This window comes from Chelmon rostratus, chromosome 16 (genome assembly GCF_017976325.1).
Source record: "Chelmon rostratus isolate fCheRos1 chromosome 16, fCheRos1.pri, whole genome shotgun sequence".
Taxonomy (NCBI): domain Eukaryota; kingdom Metazoa; phylum Chordata; class Actinopteri; order Chaetodontiformes; family Chaetodontidae; genus Chelmon; species Chelmon rostratus.
Genome location: NC_055673.1, coordinates 25,071,631 through 25,093,882, shown reverse-complemented (window position 1 = coordinate 25,093,882; position 22,252 = coordinate 25,071,631). Strand labels below are relative to the sequence as shown.

Sequence of the window (22,252 nt, the reverse complement as noted above, 5' to 3'; positions counted from 1 at the left end):
AAATAATAGTCCGCCTTTTAAACTGTAAAACAACAGTTAACATTTTGTTGATAAAGTCAGTTAAAAAAAAAAATGTCAACGCGTGCGTCACTTACGCAATATCGTCACGGATCAGGAAGTGCAGTATCTTGACAGTAGACACAGTACGCGTTGGAATTCATTTGTAAAATACGCAAGTATGTGTTGTTTTGATTCAACGCTTTAGTCTTGTTGAAAACAGACATGTTGTCTCTAAGTCTTTATTGATGAACAACTTGCTTAGCTGTTTCAAGGTAGCCAGTTTGCCCTGAACAACGGAAAGCTGACAAGTTAGCGTCAGTTAGCTAGAAAGCTAACAGCTGAGCATAATTCTGAACAGCCTCTCACATCCTTCGTTAACGCCATTAGAGCTAGCTACCTTAATGTGTAGACAGCAGATGTGTATTCAAACCGTGATAACAATACGCTCCGATTATGTTATGTTATGTAATAAATATCACTTTACTTGCTTAGTCTCTAATTTCGATCAGCTCGAATGAGTCGACATTTAGCAGGCTCACGGTTTTCCGAACCAAGTTAGAACCTTGATTCCACAAGTTGGGACCCCGTGTAAAAAGTAAATAAAAACAGAATAAATATAATTTGCAAACAAACAGTGTTTATCCACAACCGACTTAGGAAGTGCTCCTGAGCCCGTGTAACTCCTTCATACAATCGTGTTGCACAAAGTGGTGAACTTCGGTCCATCCTTGCTTGTGAACGACTGAGCCTTTTGGCAGTGCCCTTTTCACACACAATCATGATACTACCACTACCTGTGCAATATTCCAAGCAGGTGTTTTTTGAGCATTCCTCAACCTTCCCAGTCTTTTGTTGCCCCTGTCCCAACTAGCCCAAACTTGTATTTACAAAAATCAGTGACATTGATGAGGTAAAACATGGAATACATCATCTTTGTACTGTTTTTAATTGAGTATATGTCAAAAAGACTTAACAAACTGTTACAATCTGTTTTATTTATATTTTAGACAGAGTCTGAACTTCTTTGGAATCGGGCTTGTCCATACCCTTAATCTCTCCTGTCAATAAAACAATGAAATCTGCATTTTTACGTAACCGAAAGAAGACTATGTGACATGTAGAAAGAGCGAGTAAACAAGACTGTCATAAGGTACAAAATAGATACGTAAACCTAAAAACTAAACCAAAAAATAGTTTACTCCTGCTGTATTGATGTTCTTTGTCCGAGTGGTCAGTCTGGAGCCCTCACTGTAATTGCCTTGCCTATTCAAATGTTTTCTGTCTTTTTAAAAAACTTCTATCCTCTTGTTTAACTGCAGCCAAAGCTTAACACCGAAGGCTAAAGCACACTCTGGCAGACATGTCGTACGGCAAAGCAGAGACCTACCACCCTGTCCCACGGGACTTCAACACCCTCATACAGACATGCAGCTCAAACATCCAGAAGATCACACAGAACAGTAAGTGCATCACTGTATCAGCAGCTCTTTTTGCGACACTGTGAGCAAGACTGTGGCCATAGCCATAAATGGTTACTCAGTCACTCAACAGCTGATTCTGGGACCATGTTGGAAAATGCTGTCTCAGCCTGAAGTCTGCCTCACTGTGCTTAACCTGTTTTTGATCAGAGAGGAATTTTAACCTTCAGTGTAGAATTTTACTCTGTGTCCAATGTGGACCAAGCATCAGGCACCTTGTCATTATTTGTCTCATGGAGTTTGATAAAATGCTTCAACTACTTGAAAAGGCTTTTAGACCCTTCCTCTTTATAGTCCAACTACAATAAAATTTTAAAACCTAAATATGAATATAATACTATCCTTAGCAAACGCGCAAGCAGCCGTTTACTAAAACTCTACTTAACTACATTTTGAAAAACAGAGAAATTATTAGCAACTCAAGACCGAGCTAATGAAGCCATCTATAGGATTAATTCTAAATCAGGCACTGACTGGGGTTACTGACTGAAAGGAGGTAAATGCTTGCTTCAGAGATTTCTATGAGGAATTATATTGTAGCACAATAAAAGATAAGCAGATTTTTGTAACTTACCTACTAACCAACTTTACTAGAGATTGAGATTATCAAGAGATGAAATAGGTGTCCCAGTCTCTAAGGCTGACCTTTTGAGTGCTATTCAGACTTTCCCCTCCTGAAAAGTAACAGGCCCAGATGATTTTATTTATGAATTTTACAGGACATTTCATGTAAAAGTAGTCCCTCTCATGTTGAGGATGGTGAGCAACTCAGTGAAAAGTCAGAGGCTCCCCAGTTCACTTTATGAAGCCAATATTTGTTGCTTCAAAAAAAAGGGAAAGGAATAGGCCAACCCTGCAGGTTGTAAGTTGCAATGTATAGTTCTTCTTAATTGTGATCAGAAAATAATAAAGTCCTGGCCACAAAATTTGGTTATCACATTTAAAAAATTGTACATCCTAGTCAGGGCAGGTTTATTCCATGTAGATTTTCATTTAGAAATGTTTGTCTGCTTTTAAATTCGTACAGTTCTCAAAAGACATTGAGAAAAGAGTTCAGCCTGGCCTGATTTTAGACGTCTACAGACAACCAGAACTAGTTGAAAATAGACGTTCCAACAGGCCACAATCTGGATGTTTATATGACATCCAGAATTAGTCAATAAATGATATTGAGAAAAGAGTTCGGCCTGGCCAAATTCTGGATGTCTACCAAAGACAAAAATAAGTTAAAGGAGACCTTCAGATAGGCCACACTCTGAATGTCCAGTGGCAAACACGGTATAGAATTCTGACAAGATATCATTTGGACTTCCACTGACAACCAGAATCAGTTGGCAAATAATGAAATAACACTGAGAACTCAGCCAGGCCAACAAAGGGTCCTGGGTCAATTAAACTGTTCACTGGACAAAAAAAAACCCACTTATTTTTATCTTGACATGCTCCATAAAAAAAGTGTCAATTAGTTAATGTACTGTCACGTTTAGATTTTCCTATTTAAAGCATTTTAGGCTATATTTGTATGAAAAGTACTACGCAGTATCAATAAAGTTGAGTTGAATTAACCAGTCCTGTTAATGTCACCAGGCTGATAAATAGTTCTAACTTTATGGTGATTGTAACAACATATTTTGGACTCATGGTAGGTATCACTGCTTTTTTTTCCCAACCTTATAACATGGTAGCGAGTTCTTTAGTCGACCTAACATGCCAGGAATGTGTCAGTTTTTCTCTAGTTCAGTCACGGATGACAATTTGCAAAGGAGTCTGCTGCCTGCTTTTTGGGATGTGGCACTGCAGCTTAATGTGTTCCAGGTATCAGTCCAATGAAGTGACACCATGCATGAGTGTTAAAAAAAATTTAATTAAAAAAATTCTTCCAGTGGTGATCAAATTATGCTAAAATTTGATTTTGTGATCAGATGTTCAGATCGGATATAAAGTTTTGTATTCACATTTTTAAACTTTGTTTCAAGTGAGAGAATAAAAGCATTTGACTTACATACGTGATTTCTTTGAGTGGTCAGTTTGCTGTCAAAGGAATGAATGGTTGCAAAGCTATGATGGTGATCAGTTGAAGTCAGTGCACTTCAGTGAAGGGTACTACTTTTACAAGCTGTTCTCCCCTAATGTAAAGTCGTCATCCTCATGCAGTCAGCAAGTCTTCTGGATATCCAGTAATTTTTGTCTATAACACATATTTCATTGACATCTATATGACGTCCAGAAATGACATATACAGACTTTTAATCTAGCCCCCCTGAGGACATTCTCTGGACGTCCAGTAATTGCGTCTTTAAAATGTAATTTTCATTGTGTCCATATAACGTCTAGAAAAGGCATCTATACTATGTCCAGAAAAGACGTATAAAAACCCTTCATTCTGGCTCACCTGAGGACGTCTTTTGGATGTCCAATTATTGCGTATCTAAAACGTATTTTCATTGACATCTATATAACGTCCAGAAAAGACATCTATACAACGTCGAGAAAAGACGTATAAAAATCTTTCATTCTGGCTCCCCTGAGGACGTCTTCTGGCTGTTAAGACATTGCGTCTTTTTGACATGTTTTGGACCACTTTTTGGTCAGTGGGTAGTTTCAGTTCCTCCAAACTACATTAAATCATTTAGCAAACTGTATATATGTATATGTATATGCAATTAATTGTGATGATGAAACATCTGAGCCCTGTTTTCTTGAAATCTCTGCCATTTAAATTAGTTGCCACTCATTTTACCTCTTGGACTTAAGAAACTTTTCGTGAAATTGAATTTCTTTGACTTGATAGGCAAACCAAAAGCTAACATCAGGAACTGAAAGTTGCTTCCCATCTCAATGATCAGCCACATCAATGTTGACAAAATGGTTGCACTTCCAAGGTTCTTGTGCCTTTTCCAAAACCTTCCCATATACTGTATTTGCCAATGTCTTTCTGTAAACATCTGGATTCAGCTATTCTCTCATTTGTCTGGGCAAGTAAACTCCCTCACATTTCTAAAGCCCATGTACAGAAGAATGTGAACAGGCGCCACCTTGACTTAATTGTAATTGAGGAATTACAACTGGGCTGCAAATGATGGGTTTCCCCTGGTGACGACTGGACTGGTGTCTTCCCACTCTGGTTAAAATTGAATCCATGTCAGTTTCAGGGACGTCTCTCCCAGTGCTGCTCATTTCTGGAGCACAACCATATGACACATTGCTTGGTCATCATTTCATAAAAGTATTAATCTCTTTAATCAAACAAAAAAACCTGCATTCAATCGTTCGTTCAAACCAGCACTGGTTCTGGACTGGAGGAAGAGAGAACTGTGCTGTATTGGAGATCTTTACATTGATAAAAATTTTGCTTCATTCTTGGTCTGTGTCGACAGGAGATATGAACTGTCTTGCCTTTCTCAGGCAATAATAATAGCGCACCATCATTTTTTTTTTACCTTTGTACCTCTACTGAAATTACCCTGTAATGCCAAAACCACTTAGACTGATGTTACATCAGCACCAGTTGATGGTGTTTAAGTTATGAAGCTGCTAGCTAATCTCCACAACACTTAAGCACACCCAATTTAACTTAAGAGAAAATAGTTAGCTCAATATTGCTCACAATTACCATCCCAAAACCCATGACATGGCATCAGTTTTGTTTGCAATCTTAGAAATGTATTGAAAATTTTAAGTTTGAAACACATGTCAGACATTAACGCTAACTGACTTTGAAGGTCAAGAAGCTAACATTAGGTTTGCTGTTGGCTGATTGTTAGCTAACAATAATAAATGTTAGCTAGCTCTTATTAGATGATCAGAAGCAAAGGCAGGCCATCCACCCATTGTGTGGCCATAATGCTACTTCTACCACACAGCCAGTGTGGCATGCCCTGTCCTGGCCGTTGTTCCCTTAAAAAAAACATTGCAGATTTCCTCATTTAAAACTGTATGCGGCACATCAAATGCAAACTATCATTTCAGAGTGTCTTCGCCATCACGCTGGACAACAGTAGTGCAGCATTTTTACCGCCCTGTAAAGATTAATAGCCACTCCGCTAGCTACCAATGAACATTATGTGATAGGCACAAGCAGCTGAACATTGTATGGTTTAACTATTAATACACACGTGTTTTAAAGTTTACAAGCATATTGCTGTATGGTGTTACCTAACTACAAACATACATGGAGTTTATAAGTTGCTGTGTGAGGAATTCAGTCATATTTAATTTCCAGTGATGTTGAAAAGGTAGCTTATGTTAAAATCCAAAAAGGATGCAGTTCACTCACTACATACCATACCCCCCCCCCCCCACTATGAATTAATAGTGTTATGAGAGTATGTGAGTGTGTTCATTCGGCTGCAGGCCGAACCTGAAAGCCTTCGTAAGTGGAGGGAGGAGCAAAGAGAGAGCCTGGAGATGTTAGACGATAACATTGCCATTCAATTTTACTCTCTCACACACACACTTCTTACTACTATCACTATTTCCATATCAATGTTATCAGCAGCCTTGTTGCAAGGAATTAGACCAACTGTTAAACACTAAATAGCCCATAGCGCCTCATCTTCACTTTAATTTTCAGATCATAGGACCAGAAAGCTTATAGCAACGCTAGTAGTTGTGAGTTGTGAAGTTTTTCATGTGTCTTTCACGCAAACTCACACTTTCTATTCTCTACATAACAGACATTCTCCCATTGAGCCTGCTGAGCGTTTTTAATTGATTTCTTGATATTGATATTTTAAAAAGGCCGATACCAATATACGTCAAAACTCCAAATACTGGCACCGATAATCTGCCCGAGCAATGATCGGTCGATTTCTAGTTCTTTTTATAAGTAACATTCACAATTATTCACCCAGAAAAGGCTAATATTTCTCTATATATTATCTCCTCTATCTGTCAGCCGCTGTGTGCCTGCAGTGTATGTAGTGATGAGAAGAGACAAGCGACTGCTTGCATGGGTATTGAAATTTGTTCAAATTAATTTTGATCAAAGACAAGGAGACACGTTTTTTTTAAATAAACGACACAAATGGTTTTTTTTTTACTACTTCACTACATGTTAGTGTTTTCCCTGTTGAACTGAAAACATACAGAACCATGACCTTAAAACTGAGGTACATACCAAACTGTGATTTTTGTGTACTGTTGCACCCTTATTGTATATGCAGATGAGTTCTTCTCTTGCAAGACTTAAAAAACAAGGTTGCTGGTTCGATCCCTTGCTGGATCCCTGGATCCTCTGCATGTTGTAGTGCACATTGCTCCTGATGCTGTGTCATCAGTGTGTGAGTTTGTGTATGTGAATGGATGAATGTGGCATGTGCTGTAAAGCGTGTTGAAGTAGGCTAGAAAAAGTAGACCAGAAAATGCTGTATAAATGCAGTCCAACTACCATCACTGTGTCTTGTTCTCATTACAGCTGCTCAGATCAAGAGCATGGTAAACCAACTGGGGACCAGACAGGACACCAGTGAACTCCAGGATCGTCTGTATGTATCATTACCTCGAGTAATTCCCATATTGTTTCTTCTTTCTGCCAAACACTCAATCACATTTAGCTTGTCACCTTGTTCTCTTTGAAATTTGAATCTATTTGAAATGTGCTTCAAAGACGACTTAGTCTCTGGCATCAGGAATGGTATCTTTAAAGACAGAATACATACAGAATTGTTATCCAGAAGGTATTTGTAAACAGTTTTTCCGTTACTAAAATTATTAATTACATAGGGTATGTACTTGAACATTGCACTGTCACATGTATTAGAAAGTGTTCTTTATTGTGCAGGATAATGAGTGATCTTGGGTAGTCTGGAGCTTTGGTTGTATAGCAAATCACTCATCAGATGGACAAGCAGTCTTTTGTTACAATAAACTGTTGATTTTTTCACAGGCAGCAGATACAACACTATACCAACCAACTGGCAAAAGAAACCAACAAACACCTTAAAGAATTGGGATCAGTTCCTCTGCCATTGTCATCCTCAGAGCAAGTGAGTGTCAGAATACATTACATCACTAGAATACTAGTACTAGTATGGTGGAAGTGAAAATGACTGGCAGTCAGCTGTCATCCCAGCCTCTCCAGTCAGCACTAATGACATAAGTCTCCACCAAACTTTATATCAGTGGCATTCAGCATACTGTCCACTCTGAAACACAAATCACTCTTTTTCTATGGTTTTCCAGCATCAAAGAGGCAGAAAGTTGCCCCATTCATCAGCCATATTGTTGATGTTATATGGTACAACTTTATTTATCCAGAACCAAAATATAGATAACATAATTAATGACATGGGATAGTAAATTGACCAAAACTCAACAAATTCATCAATAAAATATAACCATGAACCACTGTTGTAGAACCACAACTGTTGTAAAATGAGCAAAGAATGAGTGAAGGTCATTTGTATTCAGTTTAGAGCAAAGTCCCCCTTTGGTTATGACCAGCAGCCAGTAAGCAGCAATTAAAGGCAGTCTTGGCTCATCAGCAGTCCCACCTTAACCTTTATTTCATCAACAAAGAGCTGTGGTCATTTTAGTTCATCTCGCTGTTGTAGTTATAGAGCTACACAATGTGCCACACATGTAAAATAACATTGGGAGTAGGTCTTCAACTGTCCTAAACCCAAAACTGGACAGATCCTCTAAAACCATTGAAATAGAATTTTTCTTATGCGATATTGATCCTTGATGATGTTAAAAATCTGTCTACTCTTTGCATCATCTACTTCTCCGCTGTCCACCAGTCCTATTCACAGATTTATTATTTTCTTGTCAGGCACTGTGACTATGAAGCAATTGTTATTTCTAACAACTGCCGGCATTTACTACAGTTAGCCTTTGAGCACAAATCAATGTTGGCTCCCTGGCAATTTTTTTGCAGACAGATGGTACATTTGTTTAATTATTAAATTTAACAAATTGTTTGCATGTATGATAATGGGGAAAGGAACAATTTGGAAAGTAATGTCTTATACTAAACCTGCCCACTGCTCCCATCTCACTATTTCTGAGGTTTCAGTTGAAATATTAGACATTTCTCTCCCTCTACAAACTTCCACTAATCAGATTTTGATCTTTCTGCTGATAAATTAGCTAACCTGCTACTGCAGACCAGACACAGAGCAGGGTGAAAAGGCTGGCCACCTATTGGCTCATCAGATTCATCATGCTGCCGCATCAGGACTTATAGCAGAAAGTCACATGGCTCTGGTGAAATTTCTACTGACCAGGAAGGACCAGGAAATTAACAATGAATTTACCGTAAATGTTTTTACACAAGTTTCTATATGGAGTCCAAAGGCAACCTTCCTGTAATCTACTACTTTTACTTCTACTAAACACATATCTACCATCATCGCCCCCTTGGTTAGCCACACGTGTCACCATATTCAAAACATTGTGAACAAGGCTCAAGAATTTAAACTGGACTCAGATTAAACTATGTTGTCCTATGATGACCACATTGCTTACATGCATCCCAACTATGGAAGCAGTGGAAACCATAAGGAAACAACTGCTACAATATGACACCCTTATTAGCGTAACCAACCTCAGGCCAGAACAGATTTGATGAACTGCTGGACCTCTGCCTGTACACCACCTACTTTCAGCACAATGAGAGATTATTAAAATTTTGAAATCTTTAAAGATATGTTCACGTGTAACTCTTTTGACCTTTTTTCTCTTTATATAATATTAAGCTTTTTTTTATAATGTAAATAAATGGAGTAATCTTCAGATCCTTTTCAATACTGTTCCACTTGTGTGACAGTGGGTCCCTGTGTTTGTACCACATACAGTACACATGCTGAATATATTAAATGGATTGTTAAGAGTTAATGAGCTATTATTGAGAGTGACACCCTTTTAAGCAAAATTGTTTCCTGAACTCTCTATTATTTCTTTCAGGTCCCCACCCTTAGGGACAGGCTTATGCATTCATATCCCCTAGCAGACAAAAAAGGGTGACCAAACCAGCTGGCACTTTCAAATGTATGCACTGCCCTCACTGTGATAATTTTGTGCAAATTAACACAAACACACAAACAAACACAAATAGATCTTAAAATAATGTGATTTAATTTACTGTAACTACTTTTTTCATGTACCATTTCGATTAGAATTAGGATTTGCAGGTACTCAATGACTAGACAGTTCAGTTCCCCTCAGCTATTTCAGGCAGTTCCTTTCAACTTCTGACTCTGACAGTGTTTAAGTTTAGCTTCCAACTTTTCTAGTTATGTATTTCGTATTTCAGTGTCATTGCCCTCGCAGTACTGGGTGTCACACCTAGATGTTCAAAATTTGATACATCTGAATATGCTTGTGATTATGCGAAAGTCCTTCAAGCATTTGGTGAGAGGATTCAGATAAGATAAGCAAAGATAAAACTTTATTTGTCCCCAGCCAGGGAAATTTGGGCATTACAGCAGCATGTGATAGCAGTGGGAAGAAAAATAGCAGCACAGATAGAGAACATTCGAAAAAAAAACAAAATGAAAAGTAGACTATATATATTATACAAGCAAAAATTTAATTTGACGATATAAAAGAAAAAATATATTAAAAAAATAGGAAGTTTTTTATATATTTATATATGAAAATAAAAAGTATGTATTGCCCCAGTAGCTGTGAAAAAAAAATGTAAGCTGCCTTCAGATTAAAATATAAATAGTGTTACTACTATTGCACAGAAGAATAAAATATGCAAAACAGTAAATGATACATAATATCGCACAAAATGTAGAGGAAATATGTAATATTGCACAAAATGTATGGATATGAGCGTAAATTGTCAAACAACATCAACACAGTCTTATATCAAGTGATGCTGGAGTTGAATAATCTGACATCTGATGGAATAAAGGACCTGCGGTAGTGTTCCTTCTTACACACTGGATGGCAGCAGCCTGTTACTAAAGGAGCTGCTAAGGGCCCTCACTGTGTCATGCAGGGGGTGGGAGGGGTTGTCCATGATCGACATCATCTTGGCTAACATCCTTCTCTCACCTACATCCTCAGTGGTGTCCAGAGGGCCAGTTTGTTTAGTCTTTTTCTGTCCCTCTCAGAGCTTCCACAGCCCCAGCAGACCACTGTGTAAAAGACTGCAGATGCAACCACAGAGTCATAGAAAGTCCTCAGTAATGTCCTACATACTCCAAAGGACCTCAGTTTTCCCAGTAGATAGAGATGACTTTGGCCCTTTCTATACAGGGCATCAGTGTTAGTGGACCAGGTCTAGTTTATTATTGAGGTGTAAACCCAGGTATTTGTACTCCTCCACATTTTCATGTCAAATCCCTGGATGCACACCGGTGTAGTCTGTGGTGCTTTCCTGTGGAAGTCTATCACCCTCTCCTTGGTCTTGCTGACATTTATGTGCTGGTGGTTCAGTCCACACCAGTTAGTGATTAGTGATGACTTCCCTGTATTCCAAAATCGTTCCCCTGCGATACACATCCAACGTTGGCTGTATCGTTGGAGAACCTAACTCCAGCTCTGCATCCCCTTCTCCGTCTCCATATCTCCGCGGGGAGTACGCCGGTGCTGCACAGTGCTAACAGCTGGTCCTGAGTGTAAACAATGGAGCCTTGGCTGAATGGGTCATCCAATGTCCACAAAAGAGTAAAAAGCAAATAACTAGTCTCTCCAGTTGTACATCCGTAAGAATGCACGATTGACCGAGACTAGTGACGGAAAAAAAGACGAGAACACACAAGAAAACACTTAAACAGAGAAGAACGGTCGGAGCTGCTTAAACAGGCTGCCACTTGTGCTGCGCCAACTCCACAGATGGGACATTCAGGACGTGAGAAGTAAATAAAAGGAACTAATACTTATAATCACCTAATTATATCCCTTAACCTAGACTTCCTATTCCTTAGTGAGACCTGTCTTAAATCAGCCCTCCAACTGCAAAACAGAAAGCCATCGTGCCTTTGTTGGTTTAGCCCCCAACCTCTAGTTTCATCTTCCCTCATCCGATTTGCTGAATCTTTGGACTGCTTAAAGCACCTTCTAAAAAAAACACATTTTTCCAGGCCAGCCTTTTCATAAATCTCCACTCCTGGCTTTGTTTTTTGTTGTCTGGTCTGTCTCTCATTGTGCTGTGTTTTGTATTGTATTTCTACTTTTTTTTGTTTATTCAATTTGATCTTTCTGTGGCACGCTGTAAGTGTATGCTTTAAAAAGTGCTATATAAATAAAGCTTTACTTACTTATTTATTTATTTAATTACTTGCAGCTTTAATTCCTCCATGTTTTTCTAACTGATACCACCTGTCTCACCCTGCTCGCTGGTGTCCAGAGACAGCAAAAGATCCAGAGGGACCGGCTGATGAATGATTTCTCAGCAGCTCTCAACAACTTTCAAGCAATCCAACGGCGTGCAGCAGAGAAGGAGAAGGAGTCAGTTGCCAGAGCGAGGGCTGGATCCCGCTTATCAGTAAGTAGGTGTCAGTGGTAGTTTTTACACCACTGGATGGCAGATAATTAATTCACCTAACCACATTAATGCAAGAGCACAACAATGAGAGAAACTTCGAATTAGTGTTATATATGTATTGATAATCTTCGCTTTCCTTACTTGACTTTGGCAATAGTGTGTTTTTCCTTCACCTTCAGACTGAAGACAGCTCTCGGGATGAAAAGCTTGTTTCTTTCGATAAGTAAGTGACATTATGAAATAGTTATAAAGAATTACAGACAAGTATATAACCATAAATAGCCTCAAATCTTTGTGATTTTGTCAGTAGTGTACAATGGGAAGAAGTATCAAATGCTTTAGTTGACATTTGCCCCATAAATTCCATTTGTGGTAGTTCATTTAATTCTAAAATCAACAGCATGTGTTAAACTACAACCAAAAGTATGGAAGACTTAAAATGCAAAATAAAAATAAATCAACCAAAGCAGTGATTGGATTTTTTTATTCATTATTTATTTATTCCATTTTTGGTACGGACAATGCATTTTCATCTTAAAAAAGAAAAAGTTCACTTGCATCTCTTCATGACAATGAAGGATAGTGTTTTGCATTTTGTATTGCTGCAGGACAACACTGAAATGCAATGCCCTTCTTCACTTCGCTTCTGTGTTTTGTTTTTAATGTGGCATGGAAAATGAATGCTGGTGGAAAGCAGTTCATTCATTTATTATGGACAAATGGTGAAATTGTTAATGTATCCATATAAAGGAAGTGCACCGATGTCTATTGGATTTCACTTTATTTCTTTGTTTCATTTGCTGATATTTTGGCATTTTAAATCTTCCATAGAGCCATTACTTTACAAGTTGATTGACTCGGCAATGTTGCAGATTATATGTGTGAAAGTGTAAAAGTAATTATTTGGGACATTTGCAAAATATCATTTTGCAGTTATACATTTTTTAGAAGTTGCTTCATTTATTCATAAATCTTTTAAACTGCCAAAGAATGAGAAAACAATACTGAAAACAACGTATGATAAACACATTAGGAAGGAACATTACCTTAAGTTAACAAAATATTTTCAAGCTGGCTTCAGTGTTCTGTTGTAACAGTTTAAGTCCATGTTGACACACATTGTTCCAACTCTTAACATGTTTTTGTAAATGTTGTTCTGTTTCTATAAAGCCAAGAAGACTGGGGTCACACAACCACCCAGACAGAGGAGGTAGCCATCACAGAGGAGGACCTGGAGCTCATCAAGGAGAGAGAAACTAACATTAGACAGCTGGAGGTTAGCCTTTACTTACTATATCTAATATTAATACATACCAGGACACAGGTGGCATGTTTCCGTCCATGTATAAACTAGGCTGTGCAGAGCGTAGTTTTGCCAGAAGTTGTGTGTGTGTGTGTGTTTCTAACAATTTTTCAAAAAAGCCAAAGCGCAATCAAGAGTAAATCAAAGCATTTTTTGAAATTTGCCGTTTCCATCAACCTTTTCCAATGTGATACTTCTAAATGCGCATAAGAATACATTACATTGATGGAAACACAGCTAGTGGAAGAAGATCACCCAACCATGACTACTAGCCTCTGCTAAAATCTATTGTAATCTCCTGGGACCACTGCCACTGCTGATGCTAGCTTTTTGCCTGTTTCAGTCGGACATCATGGATGTAAACCAGATCTTCAAGGACCTGGCAGTGATGATCCATGATCAGGGAGAGATGATTGGTGAGTAGCACTGGGGTTGTTATTCTCAGGACTCTGTGGAACTGTAGTCCAAAACAAACCACCAGCAGACAGCACTCATCAAAACAGCTGGTCCTTTTATTTTCTATTCAGTCCACACACCAGCAGCTGGGAGAACAAATCCACCACTTCAGTATAAATGTCGATATGACCATATATACTGTGACATTACATACATTGTGGATATGTACGTTGTGCTGAATTAACTCTGACAACACATAAACATGGAGGACGTGCAGATTCAACAGTAACAGCAGCTACAACAAAATAATGAGTGCTGTGTTAATTTGTTTATTTGAGATAGGATAGTTAATGCCTGTCTCAAATAAAAGCCCTGGCTACTGTTAGAGAAGTTGTTGTCAGTTTTCTGACTAACCCTAATGATGGAGAATAAGGCAGATTGAATGTTTGTTAGAGAGAAAGAAATAGTTTTGAGTATACTTAGACCTTGGAATTCAAGTTTAAATTAGGTTGTTTCTCGTTTGTTTTCAAAATACTGCCCTATCAGCAGGACATCATTGTCATTGCCTTATAAAATGAATATGACCATCGCAGAATCTATTCATGTGTCCTTCAGCTGATCTACTACCGCTATGGTTAAGGTGTTAGTAAGTTTAGGGTAGTGAAATTACTTGTTGAAGGTTCGAGAATGATTGTGGACATTGTTCAAAGAAACCAACAGTGACTGTTAGTAAAAGACAGGATATGATTGGGTTGAGTGGACTCTGTTGTTAAGTCATACCCAGTCATGTACAGACACTCTGTACATCTTTTGTTACTTCACCCTGCTTCAGACAGAATATTGTCATTATTCACACAAACACAAGAGCTTGTTTGTCAAGAAAATAATTTGTTGGGATATGGTAAGAGCAGGTTTGGTTCTTAGCAGATATTAAGGATACTTATGATACCAATAACAGCATTATTATCAATACAATTATGAATATTAATTTAATAATAATGGGGCACCATCCTGAGATCAGGGACCAATAACAAACTGTGGACACAGTCTCACAAAGGGGGTCGGTTAAGTTTAGGTTAAGGTAAGGGTCAGGGAGAAGCACAATGGAGGATGTGTTTAGTTCAGTTAATTGTACAGGGAGATGGAACACCTGCTCGGCATTGCTGTCTGTCACACCTCCTCCGGGGCCCACGGGTCAGCTGCAGGGTCATCAGCCAGGAACCACCATTCACAAACGTTTCGCTCCTTTAATCCTGGAACGTCTCCTGGTGGCGGAGCAGTGACAGGGACGCCCCCCCCCCTGCAGCTGATAGATGTTACACTCTACACTACGCCGTTGTTGACTGCCCCCTGGATCCCCTGTCGGCCCTGTGACACAGGCTTAATCTTGTAGCCCTCTTCCTCCATTCTCGTCACCTCAGCTACCACCATCTCTTTTCTATCTTTGTGGCTGGCCTTGGACCAGAACCGTGCTGCTTCTCCCCAACCTAGCCCTGCTCTTCCTGCCTGGACTTTGCCCACAATCTCTTGGTGTTGTAGACGGCTGATGGCTTGGTCTACCTCATTCCACTTCTGACCTGTCAGGACCTTTGCTTTCATGTCCCTTACCGACTGGTCAGCGGACACTCTCAGCTCAAGCACAAGCCTGGTCTTTTCCTGCTTGTAGCCCAAACTGATTGACCGAAGCGGTAGTTGGAGGGTGTTCCTTCCGAAGAGGCCTGTGTCAGAGAGGAACGGTGGCAGCCCCAACCACTTTCAGATGAATGAGTTGGCTTTCCCATCCATCTTATTTGTGGTGGATGAGGATATCTCACTCATTATTAGTGGCCACATCACCCTCCTATAGAGCGCGACTTGATAACACTAGACCTTGACTTGATAACACTAGACCCAGGGAGCTGGCTTTGGTTGATTTTTGCCAGGCCTTCTGAGAGCTGTCATCACGGTTCTCCCCATCTGTTTGTCAGTGAGCTCTGCCGTATACTGCCTCCCCAGGCTTTTGATGGGTTGCTCAGAGAGGAGTGGGATTTTCTCTCCTCCAACGACAAAGGTGGTGCTGTTGTTTCTGACTCCCCTTCTGAGAAACAGGCCCCGTGATTTTGACAACAAGAGGACAGCAAGCACAGTTTAGTTATAGCTACTGCTATTTGCGCCTTTGTGAATGTCTGTAAAGGCATGTGGATGTATGCACATGTGGCTTAATAAAAGAGACAGAGATGAAAGGCACTCCCAAGCGAAGAATAGGGGATCCTTATTGCAGTGGAAAGACACACATGAAGACACACATTACTCATGAAGGGCAGCTTGCCAGCTTCACCCCAGTGGCAGAACACTAACACAAAACAAAACAAAGCCTATATGACACGGGACACCAAATCAATAAAATGTGCTGAGCGCACATAAACAAGCAGTAAGTACAATGATTGAGGTATCTTAAACAGCACTAACAGGCCTAATTTCACAACAATACAGTATAGCTCATACAACATTGACGCTTACTGTAACACACTGTCATTAACCTGTCTCTGGCTGGTCCTAAAAATCCAAAACTTGCCTCTACAGGTACAGTAAGATCACTGGTTATCCAAACAGCTGATCTTTTGAGGATCCAAACATTTTTGGTCATCATCCAGCAAGTTTAAGGACTGTAGCCTCGGCTGATTAAAGTACAAATGAATGATAAACCTCCACTAGCAACTAAATGTCACAGTGGAAAGGTGAGGTACACCAGGGAGTGTTGATTCTTATATCCTGGATGGTGTCATGAGCTTCATAAGTACCGAGCTGACGCCACTGTATGTTGTTCCCTGTAGATAGTATCGAGGCAAATGTGGAGAATGCTGAAGTTCATGTAGAACAAGGAACAGAGCAGCTCCAAAGAGCCGCCTACTACCAGGTGAGTCTGCAGCAGTCTCTTTGTGTGCTGCCTTTCAGTGAAATCCCTTCCTATAACTCTCCTGTCTCTGCTGTCTCTTTCATAGCAAAAGTCCCGCAAGAAGATGTGTATCCTTGCTATGGTTTGTTCCATCGTGCTTGTCATACTTGGCATCATTATCTGGCAAGCTGCCAAGTGATTTGACTCTGCACAACCAATTTTCCACTACTATATTTTACTCTGCCCACTCCCACCTGCAAGTAACTGCTTGGAATTACAAGAAGAGGCTGATCACTTCACCAGCATCAGCAGAATACATCTATGCAGAGATGGTCAATGTGGAAAACATACTCATCTGGACTGATCACTCCTGTTTTTGTAAAATAGCCGTAAAACATCCTATTTACACTGAGGTGAAGGAGACGTTAGAGGACTGTGGTGGTGCGGGGGAGTGATTTAAGATATGAGATTCCTTATTTGCTTAATTCATTTATTTCTTCTGTTATTTACTAACACTAGCTGTCATTGTATTTAAGATGGAAAAATAAAGCTGGCAATGATTTCAGAACCCGGGAAATAAAAAAAGACACACACTGTTTGTTAAAATAAATGAATCTGTGGTTTTTAGGGGCTGTAAATTATGTTTTTTTTTGTTGTGGTACCTTCAGATAAAAAGTGTGTGGAGTTCCATAGGCCCTGCTGTGGCTCCAGGCCTTCACAGGAACATTACATGGGACTTACATAACTCCTGGTGATAATGGCAGTTGTGGTTGTAATATTCATGTTGTTTAATGAAAGTCATGTCAGATTACCAATATCAATCCAGTCTATGTCTGTAAATATTACAACATGCTGCGTTATATTCTAGTAAGAACATTTTCGAAGATGAATAGTGACAGTATCTCAAAAATAAAACTCCAGCCTTCAAACAAAACATATGGAAATTGATTTCGAAGACTCCTGAAAGTAAACATAATAAATGGCTTAAACACTGTTGCTCTTTTGGTTGTTTAATCAGATCCTTTTTTTCCCCTCTACATGCTATCTCACTATCTCAGTGGTTCTCCTCAAGGAGGTTCAGGTGTAATTTAGGCTAGAATGTGTAATGCTGCTTACAGTACAATCTTGTTCTTAAAGCCTCACCATAAACCACCAGTTTTATTGCAATTTTCCTTCTAGTTTTTATTTTGGCCATAATTTCTGTCAGTAAATGCTAAGATATGGTGAAGATACAAGAAGGAAAACTAGTTCCATGCATGCAGCTCCATGCATACGAAAAATAGTTTTGAGGTGTTAAGACTTGCAGTTCCCTATTGACTTCTGAGAGCCCAATTGAGTTTGGACAAGTGATCAGCAGCTGACAGTTATACACAACACATACTTCAAACTAAGATACTTTGGAAATGTATGCTGCTAACTTGATAAAATATATATGTGCTGTCACACTACCCACATAGTCACACAACAGAAAAGAAAAGTTCCAATTCATGACATAATTGCGTGAATACAACCAAATGCTCACATACTTGTGTGATTGATTTAACACAACATTGGCCTGGCTGTGAAATACAACAGTTCTGGTGATTTTGAAAGAACATCATAGAAAATATGTTGAAAAATGAACATAGTGTATATAATTTGATAATAACTAATTAATTGTTTAATAGGATGGTGGATGTACTGTATTTTTAATTGTGCAAAACACAAAGGTTTAATAAGGAGAAATCAGTCAACTCCCTCGCATCACCTTTAAATATACACTGTAATTTTAGGATTCTTTGGCCATATTCACAAACATTACACGAATACTCCCAGAGATCTCCTAACTTAGCCTAAAATTTCAAGCAAGGAGTCCTAGCTTAAGAATGATTTATATTTTTGCATTGAATTTACACAGAACCTACGGAAGCAGTCTATGCCATCCATCCATCCATCCATCCATCCATTTTCTTCCGCTTATCCGGGCCCCCTGCGAGCCCCAACCACAGGCCTGGCTCCAGGGTGAGGCCCCAGTAACGCCAGTCTGGGCGACGTAGTCTTCCTCATTGTTTTCATCATCATTGGGGGCTCTGGAACCGCCCTGAGTCTGACCCGTCACCTAGGACCTGTTTGCCTTGGGAGATCCTTGCAGGGGTAATAAGCCCCGACCACATAGCTCCTAGGATCATTTGAGTATTCAAACCCCTCCACCACAATAAGGTGGTGGTTCAAGGAGGGGTCAAAAAATAAACTGAATACAAAATCTAATAATTAAAGCTAGGAAACACCGCTCTGCAATATATATATACTAAAACACAATATCGACACACTTTGCCAGGAACACACAATATTTGTCAGTGTATAGAGTATGTTATTTCTGCAATGCTGATTATCCAGACCTGCTACATGGGATGATAATTAAATAACTACAGCAATGGGCTGATAGAACAAGCAGGGTGTCCCCCCGAGGGACAGGAGCAGCAGGAATAGAGGCAGCAGGCAAGTTGACTCCTTGCCTGGCCTGGCCTGGAATTCTACATATCTGCTTCGTCAGTCGCTTGTTGTGCCACTTTCTGATTCACATCAAACAACTGCAGAGTAGTGTTGTGCATGGCTGTACCATTACCCAGGACCAGCTGCCTGATCTTGCTGTAGTCTCTGAGAAGCACATTTGCCACAGGACTAGCAGTGAGTGGCATACGCAGAAGGTTCTGCCACAGGGCTTTGATGGTGGTGGCCTGCTGGTCGCTCAGTCTTTGTCCAGTTTCAGTCCTCAGCCCCACCAAATACTCTACCAGGTTGGTCCACCTCTGGGACACTGCACTCATTCACACCCTGATAAATATAAGAGTACAGCAAAATCAAAAACACACAATATCACAGGCAGAAAATAACACATCTGAGTGTAACTTGTCACAACATCAGATTATTCTATTTTTGGATAAGAAAAATAACCTCATCATGATAGAAAGCTAAACTCACCAGCGTAAACAGCAGGCAGCTGAAAAGAGGCTCCGCTTACTTCCAAGCACCTTGATACTGTGGATGTTGACACAGTGGACAAGGTCCCCTGAGTGAATGAGCGGTGAGGACGGCTTGACTGCCAGGGATGCAGCTTCACAGTCCTGGTTCATCTGTGGAGGCCCTCCGGGGCCACAGCTGGAAATTCAGGCTGTCTTTAGATAGTAACAATGTGATCAATAACTGTATGTTAATTTGTTGTGTTTGGTCATTTGAAAGACATTAATTTTTCTGTTCAGTATCCACCCATATAGCAGAATTGGTCTGGTCCAGTGATGGACCACACAGCCTACTTATACTTGGCCTGCATACAGCAATGACTTACAGTCCACAGGTGTTCCAGATCTGGTTGCCACGACACAAGCCACATTAGGCCCATGCAGTTGCAATATCTCAGTCAACTGTATGAGCATAGCTGGCTTTATTCTGGCCCTATGTTGGACCACACACGTTTCAGCACTGGTTCCAATGCCATCCTCAACTAAACCTATGAATAGATGATCTATGAATTATTTATTAATATTTTCAATCATTTCCAAAACTGTAAAATGCCATTAGTCAGACAATCTCTTCCTCTCCTCTTTTCCAGTCCTCTGCTCTACCGTCATCTCCTTCCCTCCCCGTTCTCATCGCCTTCCACCTCCGTCTTCCACTCCCCTCACCTCCTCTCCTTCCCTGTCAGGACTGCATATGTAGTGATGGGAAGACAAACGAGAAAATGAGGAAATTCAGCCAATACAAACTAGACCTGAGTTTGAACAAGTGTTCAAACAAATAAACAAAAAAGAACTCTTGAACATGAGTGCCATGTTTCAGTCCATTAACCAGTTGTACTCCCTTTATGCTCTTTCCTCCATATCCTCTCTCTCCTGCCGCCATCCCTATGCAGAGCCAGATGTAGCCATCTTTTAATGGTGGAACCTAGTTCTTGGTCCGTGGCCCCAGACATCAGGCGGTTATGCCTCACAGCAGCTGAAACATACACACGATGAAAATGAAGTTTTTTTAATCATCAGCTAATGTGGCCACTGGATTTTAAAGGACAGTTTTACTAAAACTGTATCCAGGTCCTGTTGACAGACATTCTGGTTTGATATCTACCTGATGTAGAAACCATGATTCTGCAGATCAGTTCAGCAATGATATGGCACCATCCTCCTACTAACTCCTCCAAAATGGCTCCAGAAAGCCTTTGTCTGTGGCTGTACTTACTTTTGAATCATGTGTGGCTCCGTGCAATACAGTGCACTTATGCCATGGTCACTTGCCAAAGAAAAAAATCTGAACCATTAATTTATATTTTCGTGCATTTTGAAATCAAAATTTCGTGCATTTGAAAGTTTTTCCATGGTAACACCTGAGGGTTTGACTATACCCGGAACACTACCTTCTACAAGGTCTTAAGGAAATGGAAACGTTCTTCACTACTCCAGTAAATATGACGAACCTTAGATACAACTTGACAACAGGAGACATTTCTAGTCCACTCAGCACATATGACCCTTTGCTTCAGTTATGAGCCAGAAAGTTAATGTAACGCAAGCAAAATTCAAAGTCAATTCAATCAGTCGTTATAGTTAAATGACAAGTGGGCATTGTTTTTTATAATAAACACCATAAATTTCAAACTTACGTGGAAATAGTATTATAACAGAATGAACCGTATGATTGAGGAAATTCAAATCTGCTGCATCAAAACTAGAAAAAGAAAGAAAGAAAGAAAAGAAAACATAAAAATGCAGGTTAATAGGCATGGCTTGATTACCATTTACTGTTTTATTTAACATGTTACTAATGATGCGTCATGTTTAGATAGCCAACTAGATATTGTGTGTCCTCAAAACTTGTCGGTCGGCTACTTTCTGCCCAGTCCAGAGTGGCTTACTTATTGCTCTCTGTTCACAAGAAGACACCAGGGGCTTTATATCATCAACCTAGAGCCTTACATGAAATAAAAGCAGGCCTAAAATTTAAATGTGGTTTAGTTTTTGCTGATTGTTTTTTTCCCCTTAAGTTGTTTTTAAAGTTAAAGTCAGTACAGTACTCTTGAAGGCCAAGAAATAAGCTCAGTGCATCCAACACCAATGTAGAGCCCTTGGACTCAAATTCAACAAATATGAAAACACTGGATTTACAGGATAAAATCTTTGGAGTAAAATTCTGTGTTAATTTAGAGTGTTGAAATATGCAATTATCTGCACCATTATTTTGCTTTGGCTAGTTATGATGAGCAGCTCCTTTAAACTTTTAGCTGAGGTGAAGGCAAACAGTCATATCAGGACATTTTTGCTAGAAAACCATATGTTTATCCTTCATATTTTTCATAGGCTACTTGAACCATAACAGAATTATGCATCCACAAGCACTTGAACAGAGAGGGTTGGAATATTATTTTGGAAGATTATTTAAAAGGGTGAAATTATTTAAAAAGGTGAAATTATATTTCTACTTGCCTAGAAGTAGGGGCAGCAGCCACAACAGTCTCCCACTTCCTGCAGTAATGGAAAGGACATAATGGAGAAATGAAAAGATCGAAGCTAAGAGTGTGAGAAGGACTACAGGGCATACTGAAGTGTGGTCGAAGTGAGCAAGGCAGAAGATGTTTGATTAGCTTTTAGAAGAACAGGACAAAATCTGACAAACCATATACTGTAGGTATTAACCTCTCCAGACGATGGCAGTAATGCAACACTAAGGATGGCAGCTGCCGTTATATGTCAAAGAAGAAGAAGTATGAAACTTTGTTGGTGACCCGG

The 22,252-nt window shown here is 39.6% G+C and overlaps 1 protein-coding gene across 1 annotated transcript; it reads left to right on the top strand.

Moving 5' to 3' along the window:
- stx12 (syntaxin 12) lies at positions 1–17,489 on the top strand. Its single transcript, XM_041954940.1, has 10 exons — positions 1–176; positions 1,320–1,460; positions 6,895–6,964; positions 7,366–7,465; positions 11,785–11,922; positions 12,102–12,145; positions 13,093–13,198; positions 13,569–13,641; positions 16,435–16,517; positions 16,603–17,489. Exons 2-10 carry the CDS (start codon positions 1,361–1,363, stop codon positions 16,693–16,695), a joined length of 807 nt encoding a protein of 268 aa, XP_041810874.1. The 5' UTR covers positions 1–176; positions 1,320–1,360; the 3' UTR covers positions 16,696–17,489.
- Positions 17,490–22,252: the final 4,763 nt, after the last annotated feature.

Coding starts and splice junctions, on each gene's coding strand:
- stx12 (XM_041954940.1), top strand. CDS start 1,361: ATGTCGTACGGCAAAGCAGAGACCTACCACCCTGTCCCACGGGACTTC. Junction 12,146..13,092: donor AAGCTTGTTTCTTTCGATAA/GTAAGTGACATT, acceptor GTTTCTATAAAG/CCAAGAAGACTGGGGTCACA. Junction 13,642..16,434: donor TGATCAGGGAGAGATGATTG/GTGAGTAGCACT, acceptor TGTTCCCTGTAG/ATAGTATCGAGGCAAATGTG.